This window comes from Haematobia irritans, chromosome 1, assembly GCF_050003625.1.
Source record: "Haematobia irritans isolate KBUSLIRL chromosome 1, ASM5000362v1, whole genome shotgun sequence".
NCBI classification, from domain to species: domain Eukaryota; kingdom Metazoa; phylum Arthropoda; class Insecta; order Diptera; family Muscidae; genus Haematobia; species Haematobia irritans.
The window spans coordinates 103918086-103945117 of record NC_134397.1 but is presented as its reverse complement, the minus strand read 5'-3'; the positions used below and the strand labels follow the sequence as shown (position 1 = coordinate 103945117).

The 27032-nt window shown below is 36.0% G+C and overlaps 1 protein-coding gene across 13 annotated transcripts in view; it reads right to left on the bottom strand.

Annotated features, from left to right (window-relative positions):
• Positions 1 to 27032, bottom strand: part of LOC142221528 (synaptic vesicle glycoprotein 2B-like) — a 935546-nt gene that overhangs the window by 321636 nt on the left and 586878 nt on the right. For all 13 annotated transcript variants that reach the window (XR_012718091.1, XR_012718090.1, XR_012718092.1 and 10 more), the window contains 2 exons: positions 11662 to 11858; positions 11483 to 11599 (listed from right to left, as the gene is read on the bottom strand). Coding sequence is in view for 10 of the 13 variants with exons in the window: in XM_075291289.1 (XP_075147404.1) it covers positions 11483 to 11599; positions 11662 to 11858 (314 nt within the window). In the remaining 3 variants the exon portion in view is untranslated. The remainder of the gene's footprint in view (positions 1 to 11482; positions 11600 to 11661; positions 11859 to 27032) is intronic.

The following is a 27032-nucleotide window of genomic DNA, read 5'->3' as shown; positions in this document are numbered from 1 at the left end:
CCCTTCAATATATCCACACAAAGAAAATGTCACTAAAATTTGTTTCTACCTGTGTATGCCCTAAGGTGCAACATAATATGTTTGAACAATACAAACAATATTTTGTATGGGCCAATCCTGAAAATATATATGCTTGAACCAAAATGTTTTTGGTAGTCAGCTACTCATTTGGCGGCTCTAACAGCTACGTAGCCTAGTGGATAGCGCGTTTGCTTACAAACTGTATGGTCCTCGGTTCGATTCCCTGTCCAGGCGAAAGGCAAAATTTAACAAATTTATAAAATTGAATAATTTTTTCAACATTGTTTGTATTACAGAAAAAGGTGCTATGAATTAAAAAATCTTGTGGAAGTGAGAAAGATATGAGGGAATATGCAATTAGGCAGAAATAAAATTTTTTGAGCAGTCTTCTTTGGGACAAAATTCTTCCAAGCATATACTATTTTTGGGCTCAAAATGCTACATAATATGTTCACGTAAAACAAATATAATAATGTTTCGGTAATATCCAATATTATATGTGCTTCCTGCAAAATATGTTTGGACATATGTTAGACAAGCGATTTTTATGAGGGTGTATTTATGCGTGTATATCAATTAAAGGTCTGCACAAATATGCGAATTCGATTTCAAATGGCTTGAATTTTTATAGAACATGTAAAACATCAGCGTTTCGCCGAACAAACCTAACAAAACCTTCATGCTACGGCGGTATGGCTTGAAAATGTAAACCAAAAACAATAGAGATAAGAAGATGGGAAATTGGCCTACGTCACACCAAATGTTGCATACATGTTTGTAATTTTGTTATTTGTTTTTTTTTTTATTATTATTTTTATTTTTTAAATGAAAAACTTAATCTTCTTAATGAAATAATGTTAAATTTTAGGCAAAAAAAAAAAAAATAAATAAATTTTCCGTTTAAGAAAATTACATTTCCCTGTACTTAATTTTGTTTTTATTTGCATTTTAATGTTATGTCAATACTTGTCGTATACGCGTTTGGTTCGATACATGAAACGTATGGACCTAGCACCGTAAATGGTTTGATGTTCTCAGCAGCCAATCTCACATCTTCTTTCTAAATAAACTGCTATAAAGTCTTTGCGACATATATGTTAATATGTTGGGACATATTATGTTTGGGACATACATTTTTTAGAAATTGCATATAAGCAATTGTGTAGAAAGAGAGAGTGAGGGATTACAAAGAAAAATAAAGATGGAGAATGATTATTAGCTCACTCAAAGCTGATGCAGAAGTGAGCAACCGAAATTAAATGTTCAATTTTTTCATCGTTTTTTTGTAGTTGCCATGGATATTTTGTGTTTATATTAGTATTGATGAAAATAAGAAAATGACGGCAATATTAAAGGAATACGTGATAAACTGACAATAAAACAGTTTAAATAGTAAACCGATGTTTTAATAGGTATGATAGAAATGAAATCTATTATTCCCTTTTTCTTTTTTATATAGAGTATTGTTTACATTTTACAGATACAATTCGACGTGGTTCGGGGAAGGCATAGACATTATAATACATAGATGATCCACTATTTTCTTTAAAAAAAATGTGTCAGTTCCAAAAATTAATTTTCTGACATTTCGTTTTGATTTTTTCGTAAAGAGTCAGTCTCAAACATTAATTTTCGTGCATTTGCTTTTGTGTTGTTCATAAAGAGCAATGCTGCTCAAAATTCAATTTCGTATTTTCGCGGTTTTGGTCACAATTTTTTGTTCCAATATGAACTTTTAATATATTAATTTATTTATAAATCCTCTGGTGCATCATAAACGGTCTAATTTTGTGTAAAATTGGCAAATTACAAAAAGGAAAACAAAAGAGATTGTAAGCGCGCTCTTATTTTTGTCGTTTATTCTTAATCTTCGGAACTGTCAAACATAGTTTGAAACCCATGGCTCATCTATGTATTATAATGTCTATGGGAGAAGGCACTGAGAAATACCATTAAACGTGTGAGAAAAACGTCTTGTTATAATGACTTGTTATAATGACAACACGTGTTAAAACTGAATAGGATTTCACATAGCTAGCTAAAAGTTAGCTCAGTTTCCTATAGGGTTGCTGCACGTAAACAAATGTTTAAAAAGCTTGAAATAACCAATTGGGGCCTTCAAAATATAGAATATAAGCAATATTTTGTTTGGTTAAAAACACAGGAGAACGAAAAGCGCTCTTCTAAAAAAACAACAAAATACGGTTGACGTATCGATGTCGCACAATGCGTGCAGCAGTATTACCGACGTTGCGGTCGAAGCGCTGTTTTGATAAATTCTTGATAAAGGCATCGAAAGTTATTGTCTGCCAAAAAATTTAATAGAATGAAAAGATTTATATAAAAGAACATTTGTTATTACAAAGTAGGTTCTAAATCCTATTTTCCTTACGTTTCGTAAAGCCGGCAGAGAACTGAACTGGGTGACGCCCTCAAATATCATATAGTATTTTCTGAAATAATTTGTGACTTGGTTTTGTGGCCTATCTATATTTTCTTAATTTTTTTGATACAAAGAATTTTTATAGTCGATATCTGCTAAATTACTTTTTTACAAACATTTTTACAAATTATATGTATATTTGTAATAGAATATTTTTTGTTAAATATATAAACAATTAGAAGGATTCGCGTTGGAATGTTTTGTTAAAGGTATTCATACTTTTGTTAATATAAACTAAAAATTTAAGATAAATCTCGTTGGTATTGAAAGTGCATTTTGGATCTTTATCTTTTCTCTAATGAGATGCTTATATACTGTACATTCATTGTGTATTCAGTTTGAGTAATATAGTCTGTAGAATTGGAACTGAGTCCTTATGTGATCCATCATCAATTATTCCCTGCGGTCGCAATACTAACCTTAAACATTTTCATTTTTATCAAACATATTCAAATTACGGTTTACCAAATAAATTGAATCATAACTGATCACGTAATAATAGGAATTAATGGACGAAAGCTGTTTATTGTTGGTGCTCAATATTCAATTTTCTTAACAACACATCTCTTTATGATGATAGGTTAGGTTAGGTTAAAGTGGCAGCCCGATTAAATTTCAGGCTCACTTAGACTATTCAGTCCATTGTGATACCACATTTAACTAAAAGTACCTATTACATATGGGCACTTCTAGTCTTAACCACTGAACCTTCTCTATTATTTACTTTTGTGGAACCAACCAGATTGCTCCAAAAACATTAACAAACTGCTTAAGTTAACGTTTTCCAGGTCCGCCAGTAATCTAAAGCTATATGCTCCTAAAATTCGCTTACGCCTTACACAAAAAGCAGGACACTCACACAAGAGGTGTTTAATTTATTCCTTTTCCTCCACATCATGACAGCTTATACAATAGCCATTATACTTCGCACCTATAGTCTATTCAACCGTCGAACGGAACGGACGTGTTTTTCACGTGGATAAACTCATCGTAATAGGTACCTACTAAGAATTTCAAGTGTGGTGGGATATTAAGCCACCATGCAGCGAAATTCCAAGTCATCCACTGGGTTGCTAACTTCAGGGCCCAGTGGACGGGTATCGACTGGAGTTATAAATCTGGGCAATGACCAAGTGTTAGGCCCAATTAGTCGACCTGTAGACGGGTCGACAGGTGGCGACACTATGACAAGTCGAACTTTTTCTAAGGTAACGACATCAAAAGGAGGTAATCCCTCACGAAAGAGATTCAAGGAACGCAGAAATGCTTTGTTTATCCTAAAGAAGTTAGGATCAGTCGACCCAAGCACGCTGTCGACTAAACAAAGCGATTCCTTAAAATGGGCTCAAGGAATTCTTGAGACTGGAAAAAGGGAACGATCGCCGGATGAGCTGCCATCCTCCAAAAGGGATCAAAGATCGTTTGACTCAGTTGCTAAAGACAGCCTTGTGATGGCTATCATTAATAAAGCATTGGACGGTATGGTTCCAAAGCAAAAATGGGGGGAAATTGAGAATGCTCTGTCTGTCGTCTACTCACAGGTGCTGGAAAAGTTTCCCGGCCCAGATCCTCGACACCAAGAGGCTGGTTGGTATCAAGGACGATTTAAGCTAGTCGCATTTGAGGACCAGAGGTCTATAGAATGTTTTAAAGCTGCTCTGATACTAATTGGTGAAGTTTGGGAAGGAGCTGCTCTAGAGTTAGTCGAGAAGAAAGACATACCGGCTAGACCTAGAGCACATGCGTGGATACCTGCAAACCCTTCTGACCCTGAATCTATTTTAAATAGACTGAAACGATGCAATCCAGATCTTCCAACAGCTGATTGGAAGGTTGGCCGTTTGGATGAAGTGGATGGACCAAGACGGCATGCAGTGTTTATATTGAACACTCAGTCTTTGCCACATCTAGCAAAGTCCCAGGGCCGTGTATGTTATGGCTTTCATTATATCCAAATGAAGGTATATAAAAACGATCAGCTAAAGGATTCAGAAATGGACAATCCTCTTTCTGAATCAGAAGTAAGCGGATCCTCTTGCGAAGTCGAGGGAGATACCAAAGTTGAAGACATGGATAGACACCGTATGCGAGAGGAGGTTTCTATTGCCTCAGAACTCACCAAAGTTGAACCTATGGTTATTGCGAGAGTCACCGAGATCTCTGAAGAGAACATTCTTGATGACTCGATTGAAGCGGCTGATGTGACGGTTGTTGAAAATCTCGATGGTCCTACGGATCCTCCAGATAAATCTTCATCATTGTAAGGCTGCATGTGCTGCCTTAAAAGTTCTCCTGATGAAAGGGGACATAGATATAGTTCTTATTCAAGAACCATATGTTTATAGAAACAAAATATGTGAATTAAGTACTCCGGGGTTCAAACTATTGCAGTATCCTGGTAATGATGTAAATCGAGCCTGTATAATTGCTAAAAACGATCTCAACTTGTTTCTGCTTCCTTCAATGTGCAATACAGACACTGTCGTTGCCAGTTTAGAAATAGCCAAATGCAAATATTGGGTATCTTCGGTCTACATGGGACATGACAGGGAGATGCCTCCATATGCCGTTAAGACCTTAGTGGAGGAGTCACTGAAAACAAAGACGAAACTCATTATGGGATGCGATGCGAATGCACATCATAGTATATGGGGAAGTAGTGATACTAATGCAAGGGGAGAGTCGCTAATAGAGTTTATTTTGCGTACTAATCTGGTAGTTTGCAACAAGGGAGATGCCCCAACCTTTGTCACTAAAAACAGGCAAGAGGTTTTCGACATCACCTTGGCCTCGCAAGAACTGAATGAAATGATATCTGAGTGGCAGGTTTTAAGTGAACACAGCTTCTCAGATCATCGCTACATCAGTTTCAAATTTGATGTTCATATCACCAAGACCATATTTCCGCCAAATGTTAGGAAAGCTGACTGGAATAGGTATAGGGAATCGTTCAATATGATGATACCGGAAATAACAGAGACAAATATGAGAAATGTGCAAGATATCGAACACGCAGTGGAGCGGATTACTAAGGCCTTCAACATCTCACTGAAAGCTGCATGCCCTAGAGGAAAGCCAAGGGGGGAACATCGACCACCGTGGTGGTCTACGGAATTAAGTAATATGAGGAAATCCTGCAGTAAGCTCTTTAACAAGGCAAAGTCCACCAGAGCCCCTGAGGACTGGGACGCTTACGAGAAGAATCTGAGAGGATACAAGCGAGAACTGAGAAAGGCTCAGCATAACTCTTGGAATGATTACTACAGCAGTATTGAGAATACGTCCGAGGCTTCCAGACTACGGAAGGTTCTAGCATCCACGAGCTTCGCTCCAGGTTTCATTAAAACATCGGAGGGCAATTGGACAACGTCCAGTGAGGAGACGCTGGAGGTACTATTGGACACACATTTTCCTGGAAATCAGACGGTTGAACCATGTACTGGCGGTGCCACAGTTGCTCAGCGGTCGTTTCCTGTCGAGGAAATTGCATCGGAAACTAGAATAAGATGGGCGCTAAATAGCTTTCAAATCCCCCGGACCTGATGGAATTACTCCGGCGGAGTTACAAGCTGTAACTGACAAAATTATCCCCCGGTTGTCGGTGATATATAAAGGATGTATCAACTTATCATATATCCCAGGAAAGTGGAGGGAAACAAAAGTCGTTTCATACCTAAAGCGGGAAAAGCCACTCACTCGAGGGCGAAGGATTTCCGACCAATCAGCTTATCCTCATTCCTACTTAAGACTCTGGAGAGGATGATAGATATCTATCTTAGAACTAGCATCGATTCAAGTTTGTTCTCGAAACGACAGCATGCATACTCGAAGGGCAGGTCTACTGAGACCGCACTACATGAACTAGTCAGCTTTATTGAAAGCTCACTATCTGTCAAAGAATACACAATCGTGGCGTTTCTAGACATCGAAGGGGCGTTCAATAATGTCCATCCGAGCTCGATATTAAATGGACTGACAACTCTGAATGTTGATCCATGTATACTCAGGCTGTTAGACGAACTGCTAATGAAGAGACGTATTTCAGCCACATTAGGACAAGCGAACATACAAAGGTATGTGAACAGAGGCACTCCCCAAGGAGGAGTTCTATCACCTCTTCTTTGGAATGTTGCTATAAATAGCCTTCTGGTTACTCTAGAAAAAGAAAGGATAAAAGTGGTGGCATACGCAGATGATGTGGCTCTGGCAGTCAGGGGAAAATTCCCATCCACAATCAGAGATATTATTCAGAGGGCCCTCCGGATGACTGAGAAATGGGCGAAAGACAATGGTCTTGGGGTAAATCCTGCAAAGACAGAATTAGTCATGTACTGCAAAGATCGCAAAACTCCCACGGTTAGGCCTATTTCCTTAGGGGGTATTGAAATTCCCTTTGGTGATTGTGCAAAATACCTTGGCGTTATTTTGGACAGGAAGCTGAACTTTAAGCTTAATATTGAAGAAAGGGCGAGAAAGGCAACTGTAGCTTTGTACTCGTGCAAAAAGGCAATAGGAAAAAAGTGGGGACTAAAACCAAAAATTGTGCATTGGCTATACACGGCAGTGGTTAGACCTATAATGCTATATGGTGTTGTAGTCTGGTGGCCGGCACTTCAGAAACCGACTTGTTTAGATAAAGTTCAGCGTATGGCGTGTTTGTGTATTTCAGGCGTATTCAGCAAGACAGGAACAAATTCCCCTAATGTCATGCTGCATCTATTGCCTTTAGACATTTTGGCCAAACAGTCAGCTGCAACAACAGCTGTGCGGTTGCGCGAGCTATCGCTGGGTCGGAAAAAGGTTACGGTCACAGTTCTGTCCTCAAAATAATGCCAGATGTGCCTAACGTAGTGGATTACACTTTGGCGAGTCCACTTTTCTATTATTATAGTTGTTCAACTGGGCTCTTTGGTCAGATGGTCATTTTATGAATTAAATAAAACTAATTTATTTCATATTTTACTCAACGTTTCGTTGGTTCTTTCCAACTTCATCAGGAGTGTTTATTGAAAATCCTAGAGACAAAATTGCACAATTTTTACATTCTTCTATGATGTGTATAATAAGCTCTACTTACAATTAGTTTTACGTTTTTTTATTAATTAATATAAAACTGGACATCACGACACACATTTTAATAATAATTAATAATAATAAGTAAAATTATTGCAGTGAAACCCCTTATACTAATATCGCAGAACTGAACACTTTAAACTATTGCAACTGAATAATGTAGCTTTGTATTGTCTTTATCCTCCTTTGTGTTAATGCAAGTTTTTATTCTCTCTTGTATACGTAGGCTCTCCACTTTTCGACAAAAAGTTTGAGACTCTAATCCCCAACATTGAGGCGTGGTGCACACATACCCCGGGGAATAAAGAATATATAGATTTCTACACTGATGGCTCCAAATTGGATGGACAAGTGGGGTTCGGAGTATATTCTAATGATCTGGAACTTCGAATAGCGAAAAGATTACCTAATCACTGTAGTGTTTTTCAGGCTGAAATATTAGCAATAAGAGAGGTGGCGAATTGGCTGAGAAGTAATGTTCCAAAAAATGTGGGCATTAATATATACTCAGACAGTCAACGGCCATCGACTGCCGCAAATCTCTCAATGAGATGGCTGAGCAGTACAATATTCACCTAATATGGGTGCCTGGCCATAGGAACATACCGGGGAACTGCGAAGCGGATGAGTTGGCAAGGCTAAGGACTACCTTACATATTCCAGGGGAACTAGAATTTGTTGGTATGCCCCTAGCTACCTGCAAGCTCATGCTGCGTGAGAAGGCTGTTATGATGGCAAATGTTAGATGGGAGAATTGCAAGGGTTGTAACGACACCAAGCAAATATGGCCCCATTTAAACTTAAACCGCACACTAGATATGCTAATGTTCTCGAGACGTCAGATATCACTCCTGATATCTGCTATAACGGGGCGCTGCCTGATAGGCGATTTTGCAAAAACTATTGGCGCGAAGTATAATGACTATTGTATGAGCTGTCATGATGCGGAGGAAAAAGAATCAATTAAACACCTCTTGTGTGAGTGTCCTGCATTTTGTGTAAAGCGCAAGCAACTTTTAGGAGCATATAGCTTCAGATTACTGGGGGATCTGGAAAACGTTAACTTAAGCAGTCTGCTAATGTTTTTGGAACAATCTAGTTGGTTCAACAAAGAAAAATAATCAAGAAGGTTCAGCGGTTAAAACTAGAAGTGCCCATATGTAATAGGTACTTTTAGTTAATGTGGTATCACAATGGACTGAATAGTCTAAGTGAGCCTGAATCTTAATCGGGCTGCCACTTTAACCTAACCTAACCTAACCTATAGTTTTTGCAAATTCGCCTATCAGGCAGCGACCCATTATAGCAGATATCAGGAGTGCTACCTGACGCCTTGAGAACACTAGCATATCTAGTGTGCGCTTTAAGTTTAAATGGGGCCATATTTGCTTGGTGTCGTTACAACCCTTGCAATTCTCCCATCGAATATTGGCCATCATAACAGCCTTCTCACACAGTAAGAGCTTGCAGGTGGCCAGAGGCATACCAACAGATTCTAGTTCCCCTGGAATATGTAAGGTAGTTCCTAGCCTTGCTAACACATCTGCTTCGCAGTTCCCCGGTATGTTCCTATGGCCAGGCACCCATATTAGGTGAATATTGTACTGCTCAGCCATCTCGTTGAGAGATTTGCGGCAGTCTATGGCCGTTAAGGAAAACAGAGTCTAAGGATTTTATTGCAGGTTGACTGTCTGAGTATATATTAATGCCAATATTTGTTGGAACATTAGAGCCAATTCACCACCTCTCTTATTGCCAATATTTCAGCCTGAAAAACACTACAGTGATTAGGTAATCTTTTAGCTATTCGAATTTCCAGATCTTTAGAATATACTCCGAACCCCACTTGTCAGTTCAATTTGGAGCCATCAGTATAGCAATCTATATATCTTTTATTCCCTGGGGTCTGTGTACACCACGCCTCACTGTTGGGAATTAGAGTTTCAAACTTTTGGTCGAAAAGTGGTTTTGCCAGGGTGTAATCCACTACGTTAGGCACATCTGGCATTACTTTGATGACCGAACTATGCCCGTACATTTTTTCCGACCACAGCGATAGCTCGCGCAACCGCACAGCCGTTGTTGCAGCTGACTGTTTGGCCAAAATGTCTAAAGGCAATAGATGTAGCATGACATTAAGGGAGTCTGTTCCTTTCTTACTAACTGCTCCTGAGATACATAAGCTCGCCATACGCTGCACTTTATCTAAACAAGTCGGTTTCTGAAGTGCCGGCCACCAAACTGCAACACCATATAGCATTATAGGTCTAACTACTGCCGTGTATAGCCAATGCACAATTTTTGGTTTTAGTTCCCACTTTTTTCCTATTGCCTTTTTGCACGAGTACAAAGCTACCGTGGCTTTTCTCGCCTTCTCTTCAATATTAAGCCTAAAATTGAGCTTCCTGTCCAAAATAACGCCAAGGTATTTTGCACACTCACCAAAAGGAATTTCAGTACCCCCTAAGGAAATGGGCCTAACCGTGGGACTTTTGCGATCTTTGCAGTACATGACTACTTCTGTCTTTGCAGGATTTACACAAAGACCATTATCTTTCATATGGATATCATGAAAGCCATAACTTACACGTCCTTGGGTCTGGGCTAGATGTGGCAGCGACTCTATGTTTAATATAAACACCGCATGTCGTCTTGGTCCATCCACGTCATCCAAACGACCAACCTTCCAATCGGCGGTTGGAAGATCTGGGTTACATTCTTTTAGTCTCTCTAGTATTGACTCAGGATCAGGAGGGTTTACCAGTATCCATGCAGCAGCAGCTCCTTCCCAAACTTCACCAATTAGCATCAATGCAGCTTTAAAACAATCCATAGACCTCTGGTCCGCAAAAGCTATTAACTTATATCGTCCTTGATACCATCCAGCATCTTGCCGTCGAGGACTTGGACCGGGAAACTTTTTTCGAACCTCTGAGTAGACACCAGACATCGCGTTCTCAATTTCTCCCCATTTTTGCCTTGGAATCATACCGTCCAATGCTCCTTTATTAATAATAGCCATCACAAGGCTGTCTTTTGCAACTGAGGCAAAAGGTTTGACTTGCCAAAGTGTCACCGCCAGTCGACCCGTCTACAGGTCGACTAATTGGGCCTGACTCTTGGTCGCTGCCCAAATTTATAACTTCAGTCGTTACCCGTCCACTGGGCCCTGAAGTTAGCAACCCAGTGGATGACTTTGAATTTCGCTGCATGGTGGTTTACTATTTCCACCACACGTGAAATTCGTAATAAGTACTTATTACGATGAAATACTCCGCTATTAGAAAACACGTCCGTTCAGTTCGACGGTTGAATAAGATATTTATGATGATAACTAGCCATAAAATGTAAACTTTAAAAAAATTGGCACTTATTGGAAAAGTGGCACAAAATCGTAAAAAGTATCACATTTAGTGGCACAAAAGTGGCACCGACCAAAAAAGGTGGCAAATTTGCCACTAAAGTGGCACAACGGTAACGCTGCATTGGTATGCCAAACAGAGGATTTCACACCATTCCTTCCTAATATCACAAAAAATGAACGAACTTATTACCGTTATAAGTACTAACATATTTGAAATTTGCTAAATTGGATTGCTAATTTACAATTGGTAACAAGTAAAAAATGCTAAAAACATTTTGCTAAATTTAGCATTAAAAATGCTAAAATCGTCAGACTGCTCATGCTTTTCTATTGCACATTGTTCTGCTAGTGCCGTTTATGGTATGTATTTCGGATTCTTAATCATACAATCATATACTTTTAAACATGGTGTTTCACCACTTCGATTGCATTTTAAATTACGTTTTATTTGTCCTGATGTATTGGTACTTAGGTAATTTCTGTCATAGACAAATGTCCTTATGAAAATCAGTTCCTTTGAAGTTAACGATGATTTAACACTTAAATAGTTTAGTATTATTATTTCTAGAATTAAAACTTACGTATTGGATACAACAGACGATACATCACATACTGATGCGTCTACCCCGGGATTCGCTCGTTCATAGTCGTCAAATCTATGGAATAGCTCTGGAAACCATACCATTAAAGTGTAATAACTAAAATTAGAAATTGTTTTTTAGTTTTATAACTTATTTAATACACGTATAATAACACAAACCTAGTTGTTAAACAAAATTGAATTCCACACGTCAAGGATGTGTTTCTTAGATGAGGTTGTTTGCAAAGCGTTTTTGTCTGCGTCCAAATCTCTGTCAGTAACAACTTTAGTTCATCTGGTTTACTTATGCGCAATGATCTCACACTTCTATCTCGCGATCTTTCCAAATTTCTTGTTGGTTCAATTAGACTTCTGCACTGAAATTTTAGAAACAGGAAGCATTTATAAGTTTTTAATCCTCAAGTAGCCAACACGCAGAGAAAATGATATCATGAAATAAATCAATTTTCGTAAAAACTAAAACGATAGTTTAAGACCATATCCACCATATATTGTTTTTCAACTAAAAGAAGCGGTTTGCATTTTTCATCTTGTGATTTCAAATGTCAGTTTTTAATATAATGGCAGCACTTAGTTCGAAAAACGAAAAATGCTTTTCAGTATCTAAGATTGTGATACTTTCTTTGCGGAACTAAGAATTTTCTATGAGGGAGTGCAGAGTCTACACTGCAGACCCCATATCAAGGGACTGATATGATGCCAAAAAAAGAAAGAGGAAGCACGCTTAAAACAAATCCAGCCAACTGCACTCAAATCGATGATTTGACGCACGGCCTCAAAAAAAATATTTGCGAATTTGGAAAACGGTTTTAATAAATGAAATTTTTTACAACAAAAATATTGAAAGTTTTTATTAAATCTGTTGTAGTATATATCAAATAAAATATAAGTCAAATCTCAAAAAAAAAAATAAGAGGTGAGAATTTTTTTTAGTGATATTGAACAAATTTTGATCTTTGATTGGGATGTCCCAGTGACGAGGAATGTGGCGTTGATGTGGAAGACATATCTGCAGTGCTGGGGAGGAATCTTATAAGGGGGCAGCCATATATATCGGTCTACTTGACTTTATACTGGTGGACTAGTTTGAGCGCCGATATTGGTGTTTTTGTTATACTTTGTGTTTTTTTTTTATTACCAATTAAAATGGCGTGTGTCCAAAACAAAAAACAAAACTTTTTCGTGAATCACGCGTGCCTCACGAGAAGCCGTGAATGAAAATTAAACTAAATGTCGTGAATGTGCGTGAACGCGACAAAACAAAAATTTGTCGTTACTTACTGACCAGTAATTGCAGCGAGTCCTGAGATTTGTCGTGATTCACGCCAATTGTCGTGTTCCGAAAATTTTCCTGAATCACGAGATTTGTCGTGAATTGCGAAAATTGTGATGAATCATGCAGGGACGTGCGGCATAAGCGTGCATGAGTATGACTTTTCATTTCGTGAATTTGCATGAACGTGGCGCCAGTACACATATTTAATCATGAATGTCCGTGAGCGTAAGTGAAATTTCACATCTAAGTATATATTTACTATAATAATAACAAAAAATTTAAAAAATCCAATAAAACGTAATACGTCTATAATTACAAAACAAACCATTTTATGCCACAATTGCCCAAGGTTGCCCACAGGCAACATTCTCTACCGCCCAAACAAATTGACGTGGCGACCCGAAATTTTGGATAGACGCTTCTTAAATGACATCAATTAAATTATAAAAAAAAAAGTATAAAAAAATTTTTAGCGATACCTATAAAAATTCGGGATCGAAAGAGTTAAATAAAGAGGTAGTAAACTTTTTTGTACATCTCACTGTTTAATGTTTCAACTTTTCCACTTTTTTTCTGTGAAACATACATATCATACAATCAGTTGTTTCGGAAAAATGTTTTATGTGTTCATTTGTTTTGGCCACTCGCTTGGCATGTTAATAAGGCTTCGACAAAAAAGTGATACGCTTAAGTCTAAATATTATTTACTTTGAATATTAAAATGAGTATTCGGAGTAAAGAGAATTATGTAAACACATACACCTCCAGCGTGCGTTTTCCTATCTACCCGTAGGAGTTGATATCCATCAAGCTGGTAAATCGAATCAGAGATAGTTGGACTGAACCAGGTTTCAGAAACGCAGATTAAATACACGCCAGAAGATACGAATATAAATCTAAATTCGTCCAACTTATTATTTAAACTTTGGGCGTTCAAGCGAACAATTTTGAGACCAGATTTTTGCTTCATTACAACTCTAACCATATTGTAAGTATTGTCTTTGAAACTATAACTATTCACAGGACATTAAAATTCATTATCACAGGTAATTTATCACAGTGCAAAAAGTAACGTAGTTTTATCACATAAGCATATTTATCAATGCTGAGTTTGTATAAAAAGGAGATGTACAAACATAATGTTGAGTAAAATAATTTATAATAAAGTTTTTTATAACGATTAAATATATATTTAAATAATAATATAATAATTGTAGTAAAAAATATTTTTGGAGCATTAATTAAAAAATTATGTAGTAACTCCATTGCTGGCATATCGCAATCTGACAGAAAAGAATTGAGAGCATTTTCTGACTCGATTCGCACAGATCGATTACTCCCCATGCCTTTGACATAAACAAGTCCCCGCATAGAGTAAACTGCAGAGAGACGTTTACTTTTTTTGTGTTTTATTGCCAATTGAAAAATATGAAAATTTTTTCTAGTTAAATCTTCATTAATGTAACAAGGTTGGTTCGAATTAAAATCAAAGCAATTTAGTGTTACGTGGCATTTATTTTCCCTTTTATAATTTTCGATAGTACTCAAAATAAAGTTTCTATCGTGTGGTGTTAAAAGTTGCAATAATATATCTGGTTGACGTGAGTTCTTGTTACATTTGATACGACGAATTGATTTAATATAAGGTTGATCGATCTTTAGTGTATAACATAAGTTGGCAAATAGTTGTTTTAAATGTTCGTCTTCGTAATACGGAATGCCATAAATGCGCAGATTTGTAGAAACGTTGATGTTGTTTTGATGCTCAACCATATTAATGTTTTGATTTCATTTGCATATTCGTTTGCCTTTAAAAGGGCCATTTCCAGCTTGTTTACTCTCTCAGAGAGTTCATTAAAGTCATTGTTTTTTTTTAATAATTTTTCATGAATGTCTTTAACTGCTTCATTTACACTTTCCTTTACACATCGTTCGATGCTTGCCATCATAATTTTATTTTGTTTAGAAAATTTCATTTCAATTAATTTTAATATTTTCGGTGAATTGTTACTAGAAGATATTGGTGTATCCATACTACGTAACAGGTTGGCTGAATAATAAAAACGAATTTTGACAAAAAATGTGTTTTTCTTTGTTAGACCGGGGACTTATCAGCCAACCTGTTATTTTGTAGGAAGTTGGGGTAGACACAGCACTTTCCCAGAAAAAAAGCGTCGCCAAAAAAGTAGTGAAAATGTTCTTTTTGGATCCGGAAGTGGTGCCAAATTGACGCAGAAGCGAAGAATTTAATATGGGCTTATCATAGGACGGATGTCCACCATTTCAACAGCCGCTGCACTGAATTGGCATCAGTGTATTAAATGGATTTTAATGTTTTATTATAGAAATTAAAACTGTTTTTGAGGTATTTTATTAATTATATTGTAGATCAGTTGAAGCACAATCACTATATTTATGATTTTTACTTTTTTGAGATATTTTATGGGTTAGTTCTACAAAAATATTAGTTTTTAATGAGAGCACCAACACAACACGTCCATTCACTGTGAAGTGTGAAGTTTTTTTTAACTAACTAAACTTTATGGGGTCTTAGAGAAATATTTCGATGTGTTACAAACGGAATGACAAAGTTAATATACATAATCCTATGGTGAAAGTTGTCAACATTGTTACATTGTTGGACGTGTTTTCAAGTTGCTCCAATTAAAATTAAAATTTCATTGTGAATATCTCGCTTAACTTGTGCTAAAACCGGTGCTTAACGTGATCTAAAGCTTTTGCATTCTGTTCGACATATTTCGTTTGAGCTGTTTTGTGTTGGAAGCTGTATTTTTATAAAGTTTTATAAAACTGCAAACCATCGAAAGCAATACAAATATTTCAGTTTTTGTTGTTGTTTCGAGGTTTCTGTAAACAAAGAGAAAAGGCGCTTTGACCTGTGAGTACACAAATTAGAAACGTCAGCTTACTCCTCACTCAATAGTGTTGGCCAGCGAAACGTCATTCCACTGTTCTCCTTCTGTTTTGATTGATAAAAGCTCACTTCAAAAGTTTTTCTGTGGTTGTTGATCAGGCTAAGTACTAATCACTGGTTGTTGAAATAGCTAAGTACTGAATTTGCTAACCTAAACTCAACTCTGATTTTGTATATGCCTAGAAGTATACTTTGGATTTTACGTATTAAATTTCACTTTTGATTTCAAGTCTGAATCATATATTTATTCATTGCGAAATTGTTGGAAATATATTTGCATCCACATTCTTGTCTTTGACATATTAAGAAAAATTGAAAAATGGCTTGCCCTATACCGTCGTGTCGTATCACTAAATTGGATGAACAAATGATTTCGTGCTGGATTTGTTCAGCAAGTTACCATTCAAAATGTGCGAAATTAGCAGCACGCACAATTGACAATTTACGTGATGATAAGGGTCTGCGGTGGTGCTGTGAAAAGTGCAAACATATTGATGGCGAGTTTTTTACCTTTTTTAAAAACTGTAGAGCCAGACTTGATGATATTTCGAGGGATTTTGATTTGATCTCAGATCGCTTTAAAAAATATAAGAATCTTCTTGATAATTCTTCAAACTTGGACATAGTGTTACAATCACCAACTGAAAATTCCAGAAAAAGGAAGAAATCTAAATCTAACAAGAATTCATCTAACAATGAGATTGAAACAATTTCCCCGACACTAGTTAAAGCCAATAATAATATTCAGGATTCAGAGACTGTTGTCATTCCTACTAACAACGCTGAAACTGCACCTTTACCTATTCCACCTATTATTATTACCCCGTCGCATTCGAATTCACTGAACACTGGAACAGTAGTGGCACCAGCTACTGTGTTAACTGATACTAATGCATTCTTTTCTCCTTTTAATACACCTACAAATCAATCGCCTGCTGTTTCAGCTCCAAAACCTTTAAGGGTCTTACCCCCAATGAAAACCATTTTTGCTGCCCGTTTTGCTCCAGAAACAACTGAGGATGATATTCATTTCTACATAAAATCAAAACTGAATGCAAATGTAGACATTAAGGTATCTAAACTGCAATTTGTAGAGAGGAGGAACAAGTCGTCATTCAAAATTTTCGTACCTGAGGACATTTTTGACACAGTGGTCAATCCGGAATTTTGGCCTTACAGAGCTGTGGTGCATGAATTTGTTTTTAGAGATAGAGTTGCCCGTTTACCTGCACGTCCCGTTGAGCAATCAAAAAACTGAATAAAACCCTGTCTGATACGAATTTTACTTTAGTTTATCAGAATGTTAGGGGACTTAACACAAAATTATGCAACCTATATACGGATAGCTTTGGCTTTGATTATGATTTGATTATATTTACTGAAACCTGGCTTCAAAGTAATATCTTAAATACTGAAATCTTATGCGACAAGTACCAAATTTATAGATGTGACCGCACAACTGGTTTGAAGAAATCTGGTGGCGGCGTCCTAATTGCTGTTTCTTCGAAATTTGCTTCATCAAAAATTGATATTCCAAATGAACTTCAAATTGAATATATAGGAGTGAAAATAAGGTGCGGCCATAATTCATTGTTTGTGACTTGCTCCTATATTCCTCCTGGTTCTTGTAACGATGTTTATAATGCTCATTTGACTGCTATCCAATCGGTCCTATCTACTGCGAGATCCTCTGATTTGATTGTTTTGTCTGGTGATTTTAACATTCCATCTATTACATGGAAATATTGTGAGGAAATGAATTACTCCGTACCAATGCTAAGAAATGGATATCAATCTGAATTTGTTGAATACTTGTTAAAAGATGGTCTTTTTCAAATTAGCAACATACAAAATTCGAATAATAAACTACTTGATTTATTTTTTACAAATGAACTAAAAGATGTGTTTTTATCACGCGTCAATGCCGTTGTAAATCCTGAAGATGTTCATCATCCCACTGTCTGTATGGATATAAATATGTCTTTTTCGAGATCTATGCGAAATAAACTCGTATTGAAAACTGATAAAATATTCTCTTTTAATAGAACTGATTATGAAAAACTGAACTCATTACTATTAAATGTGGATTGGAATAAAATCTTACCAGCGAGAAATCTTGATGAATCAATAAATACATTTTATGAAACTTTGAATTCATTCATAGCCCAATCTGTTCCATTAATTCGAATAACTTCTCACACTGGTCCACCTTGGAATGACAGTAAATTACGTAACTTGAAGAATAGAAAGAATAAACTTTATAAAAAGTATAAAAAATCTGGATCTGTGACTGACTATGCAAACTACTCAATTGCTCGTTCAGAATACAACCTGTGGAATAAACAATCCTATAACAATTATTTATCGAAAATTAAAAATGAACTGAAGCTTAATCCAAAGTCATTTTACAGATTTGTTAATTCTAACCGTCAATCAAATGTGTATCCAAGAACCCTTCACTATGGTGCTGTTGAAGGGGATGATAATGAATCTATATGTAATTTGTTTTCAAAGTTCTTTGCAACAACTTACTGCCATAAGGATTTCAAGCAATCTGATGCGTACCCATATAAGATACAGGAATATTCGACATTCACTACTCCATTTATTTCTCCTGATATTGTGATGAGTTATATGGAAAAGATAAAATGTTCATATCGCCCGGGCCCTGATGGGATTCCCAGTAACATCCTCAAATATTGTGCTCATTCTCTTTCGACTGCTCTTTCATTTCTGTTTAATGAATCTTTGCGCACAGGTCACTTTCCTACGTTGTGGAAAAATTCATTTATCATTCCGCTATTTAAAAATGGAAGCAAGTCAAATATTACGAATTATAGAGGCATTGCTAAATTAAGTGCTATTCCAAAACTGTTGGAGAAAATTATTTCTGATAGTTTGAATCATCAAGTCTCCTCTCTTCTATCGCCTAAACAACACGGCTTCCGTAAATCTTGTTCGACCATAACAAATATCTTGGAATTGACTACAATGGTTAATGAAGGCTTTAGAGATCGTTTACAGACTGATGTCATTTATACTGATTTTAGTAAGGCGTTTGACAAAGTAAACCATTCACTCTTACTGTACAAACTGCATCGCATGGGCTTCAGTGAATTAATGGTATCCTGGTTTGAAAGTTATCTAAAGAATGGTACACAATTTGTAGTATTTGCCTTGTGGAACACCTTCTCTCATGTATGCTGACGATGTTAAAATTATAAAGGTTATTCGGAATAGTGATGACCAATCCTTACTCCAATCTGATCTGAATAGCATGTACAGATGGTGCTCATCAAATATGATGGAACTGAACATAAGGAAATGCAAGCATATCTCTTTTTATAGATTAAATTATATCGACACGAATTATAACTTGAATGGCACAACGCTTGAAACTGTTGAATCCTTTAAAGATCTTGGAATACTTTTGGATCGCATGCTAAATTTTAGATCTTACATTTCTATGACTGTAAATAAGGCCTATGGATCATTTGGATTTGTCAAGCGCTGGAGTAAGGAATTTTCTGACCCATTTGTTACAAGAAACTTATATACTTCACTTGTGCGTCCTATCCTGGAATATGGATCTGTAATTTGGGACCCACAGTACCAAATTCATTGCAATCGTATTGAATCTGTTCAGAAACAATTTTTACTGTTTTGTTTACGTCGGAATAACTGGACACCTCAAACCTTGCCGTCTTACAAAGAAAGACTATCGCTCATCAAATTACCTACACTGAAAAGTAGACGTACCATGCTGAATATCTGTTTTATGGTTGATTTAATTAACGGAAGATTTAAATCTGACTTCCTTATTAACAGCATATCATTCAATGTACCCTTTAGACCTACCCGCAACTTTGAACTGCTCCACATTGAATACTTTCGAACGAACTTTGAAAACAACGATCCACTTCGCCGTCTTTGTAAAGAATTCAATAAATTTTATTATTATCTTGATTTGTCAGAAGAGAAATACAATGTAAAGAAAAAGATAACATTATTATTAAATACTTGATATATTAACAAACAATATGTATATAATGTAATATATTACTGTTAGTCTGTAAGGGTTTAATCTATAGATGAAAATAATAAAAAAAAAAAAAATCACTCACGCGCACATCTATGTATATATTTACTGTAATAATAATAAAAAAATTAAAAAATCCAATAAAACGTAATACGTCTATAATTACAAAACAAACCTTTTTATAGCCACAATTGCCCAAGGTTGCCCACAGGCAACATTTTCTACCGCCCAAACAAATGGGCGTGGCGACCCGAAATTTAGGATAAACGCTTCTTAAATGACATCAACATGATTATAATAAAACAAGTATATACAGCACTAAGTTCGGCCGGGCCGAATCTTAAATACCCACCACCATGAAACAAATATTAGGGTTTCCTTTGAAATTTCAGGAGGGCTTGAGGACTTGAGGACACTTCCCGAAGATAAATTTAAAGATTTCACCTATGAGGACAATATCAGATTCTGGATTTATAAGAACCATTTTTGTTTGAGTTTTAGAGGAATCATTAACATCTCTTGTAAGTGTGCAAGAAAATTATAAAATAACGTCTTGATTTGAAATCTTAAATCTGCAGAAGTAAAATCTGGAAATTTTACATTGAGTTTCAAGCAATTTTCATGATCAGTGCGCCTTCTACACCCTCAAGAAGTGAAGTCGGTCTATATGGAGGCATTACCAAATGGACCGATAAAAACTTAATCCGATACACGTTTTTGTGAGCCTAAAATACCAGAATATTTACAATTTCTCGCAAATCAGATAAAAACTACGGTTTCTAGAAACCCAAGGAGTTAAATCGGGAGATCGTTCTTATGGGGCCTATACTAAAATATGGACCGATACTCACCGTTTTCGGCACACCTCTCTATGACACGAAAATACCTCTAGATTTCCAATTTCAGGCAAATAGGATAAAAACTTCGGATTTTAGAAGCCCAAGAATTAAAATCGGGAAATCGGTCTATATGGGGGCTATACCAAAATATGGACCGATACTCAGCATTTTCGGCACACCTCTTTATGGTCCTAAAATACCTCTAGATTTCCAATTTCAGACAATTTGGATAAAAACCACGGTTTCTATAAGCCCAAGACCCCAAATAGGGAGGTCGTTTTATATGGGGACCATACCAAAACATGGACCGATACTCACAATTTTTGGCACACGTATTTGTGGTCCTACAATACCTCTAGATTTCCAATTTCAGGTAAATTGAATAAAAACTGCGGTTTCTATAAGCCCAAGAAGTAAAATCGGGAGATCGGTCTAATGGGGGCTATACCAAAATATGGACCGATACTCACAATTTTTGGCACACGTGTTTGAGGTCCTACAATACCTCTAGATTTCCAATTTCAGATAAATTGAATAAAAACTGAGGTTTCTATAAGCCCAAGAAGTAAAATCGGGAGATTGGTCTATATGGGGGCTATACCAAAACATGGACCGATACTCACCATTTACGGCACACCTCTTTATGGTCATAAAATACCTCTAGATTTCAAATTTCAGGCGAATTGGATAAAAACTTCGATTTCTATAAGCCCAAGCCCAAAATCGGGAGGTCGGTTTATATGGGGACTATATCAAAACCTGGACCGATATAGCCCATCTTCGAACTTGACCTGCCTGCAGACAAAAGACGAGTTTGTGCAAAATTTCAGCACGATTGCTTCATTATTGAAGACAGTAGCGTGATTACAACAGACAGACAGACAGACGGACAGACGGACATCGTTATATCGTCTTAGAATTTCTCCCTGATCAAGAATATATATACTTTATATAGTCGGAAATCGATATTTCAATGTGTTACAAACGGAATGACAAACTTATTATACCCCCGTCACCATTCTATGGTGGTGGGTATAAAAAGTATAAAACAAAAAATTTTAGCGATACCTATAAAAATTCGGGGTCGAAAGGGTTAAATAAAGAGAACTAAACTTTTTTGTACATCTCACTGTTTAATGTTTCACCTTTTCCACTTTTTTCATTTTACTGTCTCGATCTCTATTTCTCACTGTTTTAATTTTGTTACTTTCCTGAATATTTTGACTTACTCCTCGTACGTACACTATTAGAAAAATATGTTTCATATGTTCCGATATAACAAAATGGGTTTCGGGTAGAATTTTTTAAACACAATATATTTAAGTGCAAAAATGTAATGTTCCTAACTTAGCATTAAATGTTTGGGACACATATGTTAATATGTAGTATGTTTGGGAATGTTTCGTAAATATAATATATGTGAATGTAAACATATATAAATTTACTCGTACATATATATGTTGTGATATTTTATTCAGAGAGCGACAGAGAGAGAGAGGGTATAGAGAAAGAAATAGAGCAGTTGTTTCGGAAAAATGTTTTATGTGTTCATTTGTTTGGGCCATTCGCTTGGCATGTTAATAAGGCTTCGACAAAAAAGTGATACGCTTAAGTCTAAACATTATTTAATTTGAATATTAAAATGAGTATTCGGAGTAAAGAGAATTCGGAACCAAGAGAATAGAAATTTGAAAAACAGGATATGCGTTTGCCTTGAGAGCAGCATTTTATGTTGTGTTGACATGTATTTTGTTTATCATTTTGGCATTATGGGCACAATTTTTTTCTTGGTTCGTCAAAAGAAATCGGAACGTATGACGATTAAGTCAAAATATTCAGGCAAAGAAAATTAAAGAAAAAAAAACTGTGGCAGATATTTAAAAATTACAAAGGGATCTTCATAAAAAATAACGAAAGGGCACTATACTCTTTTTAGAGTTGAGACAGTAAGATGTAAAAAAGGGAGAAACTGTGAAAAATTAAACAGTAAAATGTATAAAAATAAAGAATAATTCCTCTTTATTAGGAAGTAGTCCAAGAGCAGTTGACGGACACTTTCAAGAATTAAAGCGGGCATTAAGTTCGAGTTTTTTCGCTAAAATTATTTTTCATTTTAGCGACAAAACTTGAATCTGTAAAGCAGAATATAATAACATTGTTGGCAATCAGTATTATAACTTGGGAATGATCTAAAGCAGCAATTGAAAAATTTTATTTTCTTTAAAATGAATTATTAAAGAAAAGAAACCGTGAAAATATGGCCATTATAGAGCGATAATGCCAACTAAATAGAAGCCTTAAAGTTTAAAATGAAATTAAGTACAAAATTATTCGTTAATAAAAATTCATATTTATTTGTATTTCATGTCTAAATAAAGTTATGTCTATATTGTAAAATTATTTATTTTTGTACTCGACTTCACAATCTTCTTTTGTTAGAGTTTTTGAATTTCTACTAAAATTTCAAACTTTTATACCCAAAATATTTTTTGTTACAAAATTGTTATTTTTGCAATAAAAAATAATATTTTATCCAAAAGCTCAGTCCATTTCGTTTATATCAATCACTGTTCTTTTCTGACAGTAAATCTTTAATAACCTACATTTCGATGATTTATTGTAAAAATTTAATATAGTAATATATAATGTCAAACATCTTTTCGGAAGTTTTGGAATATATGTACAAAAAATGGTGTTCAGTCCGAGCAGGGATTGAACCCACGACCCTTTGCATGCAAGGCGGACACGCTAACCATTGCTCCACGTGGCCAACAAATGTATGTCTCTGTTAAATATTGTTTTGTTTGCATCAGCTTGTCGGCGCCGCAAACTATTCTATATAAATATAACTTATAACGATAATTGTCTATTGATGACAATAACAGCTACGTAGCCCAGTGGATAGTGTGTTGACTTACAAACTGTATGGTCCTCGGTTTGATTCTCCGTGCAGGCGAAAGGTAAAATTCAACAAATTTCTAAAATTGAATAATTTCTTCAACATTGTTTGTATTACAGAAAAAAGGTGCTAAGAACTAAAAGTCTCATGGAAGTAAAAAATATATGAGGGAATATGCAATTAGGCAGAAATATTTTTTTATCACAATCATTGGGAGAAAATTCTTCCACGAATGTAATATTTTTGGGCTCAAAATGCTTCCAAAAGGCTTTACATAAAACAAACATAGTAATGTTTCGGTAATATCCAATAATATATGTGCTTCCTGCAAAATATATTTGGAACATATGTTAGAGAAGCGATTTTTTGTGAGAGTGTATCGATTACGATGCCGATGTAGGTAACAGTGTTGTATTATTCTGGGTCTTGTCCCCAAATTAAGACGCTTTCGTCCCCAAAAAGCACCAATTGGTCCCATGTGATTCTCGCTGTGTTATGGTGATATCTTTAGGTTAAGTTAAGGAGGCAGCCCTATTTAGTTTCAGGCTCACTGAATCTTCTCGATAATTTTCCAGAGAGAATGAAAAGACAAGAGAACGAAACTGTTAAGCGAAACCGCGTCAGTAGGTGGCAGTCATGAGGACACTTTCTTTAGTATCATGCAGTTTTTGTCGGCGCTTCTCTCAAATAAAATACAATTTGCGTCGGCGTCACCCAGTTCAGTTCTCTGCCGGCTTTACGAAACGTAAGGAAAATAGGATTTAGAACCTACTTTGTAATAACAAATGTTCTTTTATATAAATCTTTTCATTTCATTAAAATCTTTTATTTTTTTGGCAGACAATTTGAAATTATAACTGCCGGTGCCTTCATAAACAATTTATCAAAACAGCGCGTCGACCGCAACGTCGGTAATACCAACGCAGCAGGCATTGTGCGACATCTATACGGTTGACATTTTTTGTTTTTGTAAAAGAGAAATTTTCGTCTTCTTGTGTTTTTATTCTCTCTGTATTTTCTTCTGCTGAACAAACCAGATTGTTCCAAAAACATTCGTAGACTGCTTAAGTTTACGTTTTCCAGGACCGCCAGTAATCTAAAGGTATATGCCCCTAAAATTCGCTTACGCCTTACACAAAATGCAGGACACTCACACAAGAGGAGTTTAATGATATTTTTCGTCAACTCTCCCGGTTTTCTTCTTTATTTCTTTATCTATTCTCTCGCTCTTTGAATTGCGATATCTTAGCAAAATATATAAGTTTACCCGAAATTCCTATGTTTATATATGTTTACATCAACCCATATTACATTTAAGATACATTGATGTCCCAAACATAATATATTCTAACGTATTAACATATGTGTTTGTAACGATCAGCGTTGCCAATTTAGCTTTTATCCCGCTAGATTAGCTTTTTTTGAAGTCGTTTAGCGGAGAAAAAATGCATTTAGCTTATTTCTGGATTTTTTTCATGACCCTTTTAGCGATTTTTAGCTTTTTTATTTTCGACATGTTTTTATTGAGATATGGACAAAACGGCGTTTTATCTAAGCATTATGCCAGGTTTTCCACATATTTCAAAGCTCAATTGAAATATTAACATTGATTTCGAATTGTGAATTGCTTTGTACACTGAAAAAAATTTGTCGTGAGGGCAACGATTTAATGTCCTTAAAATACAAACGATAATGTTGCTTAGCATAGCATTTGTGCATTTCTCTTATATAAGGTTAGGTTAGAGTGGCAGCCCGATTAAGATTCAGGCTCACTTAGACTATTCAGTCCATTAACTAAAAGTACCTATTACATATGGGCACTTCTAGTTTTAACCGCTGAACCTTCTCGATTATTTTCTTCTGTTGAGCCAACCAGATTGTTCCAAAAACATTAGCAGACTGCTTAAGTTAACGTTTTCCAGGTCCACCAGTAATCTGAAGCTATAAGCCCCTAAAATTTGCTTACGCCTTACACAAAATGCAGGACACTCACACAAGAGGTGTTTTATTGATTCCTTTTCCTCCGCATCATGACAGCTCATACAATAGTCATTATACTTCGCACCAATAGTTTTTACAAAATCGCCTATCAGGCAGCGACCCGTTATAGCAGATATCAGGAGTGATATCTGGCGTCTCGAGAACACTAGCATATCTAGTGTGCGGTTTAAGTTTAAATGGGGCCATATTTGCTTGGTAAGAGCTTGCAGGTAGCCAGAGGCATACCAACAGATTCTAGTTCCCCTGGAATATGTAAGGTAGTTCCTAGCCTTGCTAGCTCATCTGCTTCGCAGTTCCCCGGTATGTTCCTATGGACAGGCACCCATATTAGGTGAATATTGTGCTGCTCAGCCATCTCATTGAGAGATTTGCGGGAGTCGATGGCCGTTTTCGAGTTGAGGAACACCGAGTCCAAGGATTTTATTGCAGGTTGACTGTCTGAGTATATATTTATGCCAATATTGCTTGGAGAATTACTTCTCACCCAATTCACCACTTCCCTTATTGCTAATATTTCAGCCTGGAAAACACTACAGTGATCAGGTAATCTTTTCGCTATTCGAAGTTCCAGATCTTTAGAATATACTCCGAGACCCACTTGGCCATCCAATTTGGAGCCATCAGTGTAGAAATCTATATATCTTTTATTCCCCGGGGTCCGTGTACACCACGCCTCACTGTTGGGAATTAAAGTCTCAAACTTGTTGTCGAAAAGTGGTCTCGCCAAAGTGTAATCCACTACGTTAGGCACATCTGGCATTATTTTGAGGACCGAACTGGGACCGTAACTTTTTTCCGACCACAGCGATAGCTCGCGCAACCGCACAGCCGTTGTTGCAGCTGACTGTTTGGCCAAAATGTCTAAAGGCAATAGATGCAGTTGTTATGTAACGTCAAAGTAATCTGTTTCTACTTGAAATTTTTGGGAATCCCAAAACTAATTTGAGCTCCTTTAATAAAGTCAAACAATTGAAGACGATGGGAGCCATAGATTGCTAGCGATCAGTCGACAAAGGCGGGGTTCTTGCCCTCAAATGCTTGTCTCGAATACATGAACACATAATTATATAGACTCCCTCATAAAAAAATCTAACTAATTGGAAGTGGACCTGTACAACCAGAAAAAAAACAAAACCCCGGTATGGTTGTAAAATTATGAGATAAAATAAAAATGGTATTCGATTTAAATATTTATAGGAATCTCTTGATGGAGGGAGATTCTTGCCTCATGACCCGCGCCAACCTATTCCTACAGGCGAATCCAAAAAAAATATTTTAGGAACCCACAATAATTCCAATCCTGACCCATCAATCCATTAAGGAAACTAGTCTGGTTACTTTAGTAAACATATTACATATTAAACAAATCCAGAGTTCATATAATGAAAATGAACAAAAATATACCTTCAATTCAAATATATCTATATATCTATATATATATATATATATATATATATATATATATATATATATATATATATATATATATATATATATATATATATATATATATATATATATATATATATATATATATATAT